General features: G+C 41.6%; 1 protein-coding gene across 1 annotated transcript in view; it reads left to right on the forward strand.

Annotated features, from left to right (window-relative positions):
- Positions 1-4,364, forward strand: part of vps13c (vacuolar protein sorting 13 homolog C) — a gene marked incomplete at its 5' end in the record, with an annotated part of 52,647 nt that extends 48,283 nt beyond the window's left edge. Inside the window, 4 exons of the mRNA XM_015022406.1 lie at positions 857-942; positions 1,025-1,148; positions 2,404-2,481; positions 3,825-4,364. Coding sequence (XP_014877892.1) covers positions 857-942; positions 1,025-1,148; positions 2,404-2,481; positions 3,825-3,926 — 390 coding nt within the window. The remainder of the gene's footprint in view (positions 1-856; positions 943-1,024; positions 1,149-2,403; positions 2,482-3,824) is intronic.
- Positions 4,365-5,874: the final 1,510 nt, after the last annotated feature.

Below are 5,874 nucleotides of genomic sequence, written 5' to 3' on the forward strand. Positions count from 1 at the left end.
ACAACAGTCATAACTATTCATGAAGGCTTATTCATGTTCATGACAGGTGTTATGACATGTTTATGACAGTGTCATAACAGTCTTATTCACCCCCCTTCAAATAAAGTGTTACCCTTTTTTCTTATGGCCAATCTGCTGTTCATCAGCAGCTTTACAGACTGTAGAAAACTTTGGTCTGTAGAGCAGATCCCGGTCCATTCGGAGGCTGCAGCCCCGATCATAATACCTCCACCACTGTGCTGTTTCTGCTTTTCTCCATCTTGTCCAATGTTTCCTCTCTGGTCTCGTCTGTCCAGAGGACACTGTCTCAGAAGCCTCGTCTCTGCTAACCTCAGTGCAGTGGCCAACTTGTGCCTAGACAGAAGAGGCTTTCAGTGTAACATGACCTTTGACCTTTAACCTGCTAACTGAGGGCTATAGAGGTTTTGGTTTCTGGTCATTTCTCTGAGCTTCATGCTCTGACCTCTGACCTCTGAACCTGCTGGGATGTCTGAGAGTTTCCCTCTTTGGAGGATGATGGACTCAAAGTAGTTCAGAAATGACCTTTGACCCTTCCCAGGCTGATGAGCAGCAGAAGTTGCTGACATTGTGTTGTAGCACCTGCAACCTGTAGAGCAGCAAAACTGGTTTAGTAGAGACGCATTGACGATCGGTTCGTTGACGATCTGATCAGCTGCTCCTCTTTGCTCCCCCTCTCTGCTTCGGTGGAAGCAGCAGAGTGAACTGGGCTGTACTGGTTGGTTACTGGGAGATGAACTGGTTGAGGTAAGCTCAGTCTTCAGTGACTCTCCTCTGCCTGTTGCTGAATAGCAACAGGAACTGTTTTGCAGGAGTGTTTGTGTTTCTGTGTCTGCAGAGGATCAAACATCTGGACGGTGAAGTGTTCAGAAGCTGCAGTCCGACCCCGGGCCACAGGAAGTCCAACATCATCGTCACCAACAGGTGGAGCCGCCCGAACGGCCAGCAGCACACAGAGCCTAGCTTGGTAGCGCTGTGTGACGCAGTTCCGCTTGTCATTGTTTAGGCGCGTCTTCTGTGTGAAGGAGATCGATTTGCTGGGTCACCTCACTACTGACTGGGAATGCTGGTTTGAGAACTTCCACCGTCCTCCGGCGGTTTCTGGATCAGAGCTCAAGATTTACTGCAAGGTAACGGTGCTGCTGGCATGTTGTTGCTAAACCTCACCTCTCCACTGAACTTCATGTCTGTGCCTCTTAAGCTTGGAGTCTGAGCTGGTTGAACTTACAGATGGTTGAACATTGCAGCTTCTGTTTAGCTTCAGGGATCAGGGTTCTCAGCTGTCCAGCCCTGAAGGTCGTCTGTTCTGTTAGGAGGCCAAAGATGCAAGATCAACATAAGTTTGATCTCACAGCATCTCCAGCAGATGTGCAGCGTGACGGAATCGATGGAATCTGTAAATCTTTCACTGTGGTAGGGATTGCCCGTGTTGATGCTTGATTCTGTGTTTCTCTCATCTTGTCAAAGTGAAAAGCTGAGACTGTTTGGTCGCGGCCGTCCTCTCTTGGACGTGGCCCCCTGGTTGGGTCCTCCTTCTGTCCATTTGTGAAAAATCTGGGTGTGATTGTTGATCCTGTGTTAAATTTGATTAGCATGTTAGCGCTGCTATCAAAGCCAGTTTCTTTCAGCTGAGGACCTTTGCTAAGATGAAATCTGATTTTGCCGTTTAGATGATTGGAACTGTTTGTTCTGAGGCTTTTAGCAGAGCAAACGAAGTGCTGCAGCTCGTCTGCTGAGCAAAACTAGGAGGCGTGAATCTGTGGCCCCGGTTCCCCTTCACTGGCCCCCTGCTGCCTTGGGATCACATTTAAGGTTTCATTGATGGTTCTTAAGTGTTTTGGGTCGTTCGTACTGAAGTGAGCTCTAGCAGCCCTACAGCCACCCGGAGCCCTGAGGTCGGCTGCAGCTTTTACCGTCCGTCCCTAAAGCAGACGGAGCCTCCTGTGGATCGTCTCCCTCTGGCTGCTGAACTCCAGACTGAAACTCGTCTTTCCTCCTTCAACTCCGGCTGAAGAGAAAAGGAGGAAGGACATCGCTGCAGCTAAAACTCAATATTGTTTGGTTTTCATTCATGCCATTAGCTTTTGGAATCTTTGCCAATGTTATAATCTTATTATTCTTTTTGCTAAACTTAATTTTCTATTTTATCGTTAATCTACCTGTGATGTGTTTGTTGTGAAGAACTGAGGCTGCTGGAAATGTGCTACAGAAATAAACTTTAACTTCACTTATTATTATTAGCTCCATGTATGTTAATTGTGCAACAGAGAAGAGAAACGTCCAAATATTTAAGAAACACTGAGGTTAGATACAGACACAGTGACATCACTTCCTGTCTGGAGGTTCCATTCCCTGATTGGTTCCTGTCTCTCTTGTTTCTTTCAGGAGATCCATAAACTGATGCTTCCTAAAAACCAGGAGCCCGTCAGAACGATCCGGTTCAAAGACCCAAATTCTGCCCAGGTCAGTTTAATCCCAGAGGAAAAATCTTTAACTTTAAAACATCCATCAGTTCTGATCCATTTACCAAGAGATGATTCACAAGACAGTTTAGTAAAAGATTCAAACAATCACAGCAGGAACAAATTTATCTACAGAAACAGGGTTATCAGAGATTCAAAGTTAGTAACATATGTTCATAGAACAATGAAGAATCTAGTTCAGTTTAACATTACATGCACATGGTGACAGTGGACAGGAAAACTCGCCTTTAACAGCAAGAAACCTCCAGTAGAACCAGAACCGGAACCAGAACCTGACTGAAGCAGCAGTCTGCCGACTGAAGGTTTGAGAAAACCCAGCAGACAGAAAAGGAAACATCGCTGACTCAGGAGTACTTTCTACATAGAGGAAAAGCAGAGCAGCAGCCATGAGGAGACATTAAGACACAAAATCTTACCAAGTATTATTGGTCTAGTTTTTAGTCCAAATGAAATAAGACAAAACTAACTTACAAGTAACTTTTCAGCAAGATGTTTCTGTAATATTGATGAAAACGTTCCAGTTTTTCATCTGCATAGTTTTTGAGAGTTGAGGTCAGATGCATCATCTAGAGAAGGAAAACGTTCAGGTGCCAGATCTGAACAGAACACCAGACCAGGTGTACCTTCTATGGAAAGAAAAAAAGACAACCTGAAAATAAAAGTTAAAATAACATCAAATAACACAAAATTCTAGAGGAGTACGAGAAAGTAGTAGAGTGCAGCGGGCTGTAACAGCGTGACTACAGAGGTAGCTCAGGATGACCTCAGCTTCATCAGAGACGAAGGTTTAAGCCTCGTCTAGAAAGTATTCAGGCTCTCTGGACCGAACCGTGTGGTTCTCCACTAGGACAGAGCTCTTCAAGCCTTTCTAAGGTAATACTGATGTCAACTGGATCAGAACAAGCACTAAGATCAAACAGAACCAGAACCGGTCCTTTACCTGAGGCCAAGAGAAAATCATCAGGGACTTTCAACAGTTTATTACTCTTTATATGCTCACATAATTCATTAGCAGCCATTTCCTCAAGGATTTTAGATCAGACAGAAAGATTAGACATAGATCTGGAATTTATAAGGTAACCAGATTAGATGTAATTTATTAAGTCGTTTCTGAATGAAGGGTTTAAATTCACAACGCACATTTAGTTTAATTTCTGAAAAAAGTTTTCCTTCCAGTTCCATTATTTGCCTTTTTTTATTTTTTACATCAAATCTCAATAAAGTTTGTGAATGAAAGAGAGAAAGGTGCAGTCCTCAGAGGGGTTGCCATGGAGACAGATCAGGAAGTGTGTGTCAGTGTGATGTCTGGTCTCTCACCAACAGAAGCTGCATGAAGCCATCTGGGACGCTCAGGACGCCCAGAAGCAGCACCACATGGTCAGGCAAAAGTCCCAGCGCTTCCTGAGACTCGGCAAGAAGCAGTGATGTCACTTCCTGTCTGTGGCTCTCCTACGGAGCATGGTTACTGACATTATTGTAAACTGAGCAGTTTTTTTCAGAATAAAAGCAGAAAAAGTTGGGTGAAGTTTTCTGTTGCTGAACATTTTAATTGTTCCTTACATTCTTAGTTAAAGTTTATTGAACAATTATGTTGAAGTAAATGATAATGTAAATGTTTTCAGTGATTTGGGTGGGATATATTTTATTTGTAGTTTGTGGGTTACTTTTCCCTGCTTTGTGCCTGCAGGTTTCAGTTCTTTATGCCTTAAAATGAATCCATCAAAGCGCTTTGCACCAAGATATTTGCATCACCACTGCAATAACTGATGCTTACTTTCTCATTTTTATTGAAATAAACATAAATGTAGAAAACTTTTCCACAAATTTTTAAAACAAGGATTGAATAAACTTGAAAATGATTTGTGAATGCGAGTGTCCAGAGTTTTTGACATCCTTTCTTTGAGCAGTGATGTTCTTTCCTGCAGTGGCCTGAACGTCCTCAGGTTAAAGCATTTTGGGGTCTGTTTGTTTCTGAATCATAATAATTAGACTAGTTAGAAATAAGTAGAATATGCCAACTTGTTGTAAAAGTGCTTCTCATAAATCATGAAAATACACTTAAAAATAAACATTAAATCAGGCTTTTTAATGTTTTTTAGTCATTCTTTAAACTTTGCATATAGTCCAACAAATATTAGTTTAATATTTTTGCTGCTGTTATTATAAAAAAAATCATAATGTGTCGCATTACAGAGTTGAACCCATTGTAAAAATTGATCAGACTGTTGAACAGTCTGGCTGACTTAACAACAGTCTAATGTACCAAAACCGTTGTTTTTGGTTAAAGTATAAAAACACTACTTGAGCTGTTTTTGTTCAGCTGCGGGCTTCAACTGTTTTGTTGAACGTTACGAGGTAAGAAACTTTCCTAACACTTAAATCTGTTTACAGTGTGAGCAGGAAGAGACTTTCTTTAGTGACGTCACTTCCAGGGTGCAGATTTAGAAAAAGGAGGGACTGGTTGAACAAAACTAAAGGGCCAGGATTAAAAAGGGCTATTTTATAAAGTGTGTATTTTTCTCGTATTTCTTTTATTTGGGTTAAAGTAGACCTAAAAGTGTTTATATTAGCAAAAATAACTTGCAGTTATTGACTATTTTTATTTGTTTTATATTCAGTGAAAACTTAACATTGGTCAGTGGGAACATGTTCATTTGGCTGATCTCTGCGCTTCAACAAGCCATAACATTTTTCAAACATGATTTTTAAAATCTATTTGCATGTTACATTACCAAGACATGGATATTTACATTTCTTGATTTTCTCCAAAAATGTGGTTTGCATTACATGAAAATCTTTGAGATCAACCTGTGGGACACAAAATGCACCGAGTTCAGAGAATGACCCGGTCAGTCAGGCACAACAAACAGACGAATTCTGTTTCACTTTAAGGTAGGGTCAGTTTATTTATTTAGCACATTTTCAGCAACAAGGCAGTTCAAAGTGCTTTACATGAATTTGAAGGACATAAAACAATAAACCAAAGGAAAGAGAAAAAAGAAAAATAGTATAAATTAGATGTCGCTAAATGTTGATCTAGAGTTGCGTTTCTCCACGGGGCGGTAGCGCCCCCCAGGGGGCGTTCAGAGGACGGCAGGGGGCGCTGGCAGAAATTATTACAAAAGGGGAGAGTTTGCTTGAAGGTAAATTTTACACCTTATATTGCACAACAATACCAGTTTAGACTTTGAGCTACTTGCTAAAGGGTTAGGGTTAGACCTTATATTTGTAACATTAAATCATGCCTGGCAGCAACTGTATCCATGGCAGCTCTTCTTCTTCTTCTTTTTCTATTCAGTGTTTGTAGCTTCTCTCCTGCTACTAGTAGCTTCACCGCATCAGTTCAGCGTCTCACCGACTGATGACGTTGCTG

This window comes from Poecilia latipinna, unplaced genomic scaffold (genome assembly GCF_001443285.1).
Source record: "Poecilia latipinna isolate Pla-1442-1.1 unplaced genomic scaffold, P_latipinna-1.0 Scaffold2997, whole genome shotgun sequence".
Taxonomy (NCBI): Eukaryota; Metazoa; Chordata; class Actinopteri; order Cyprinodontiformes; family Poeciliidae; genus Poecilia; species Poecilia latipinna.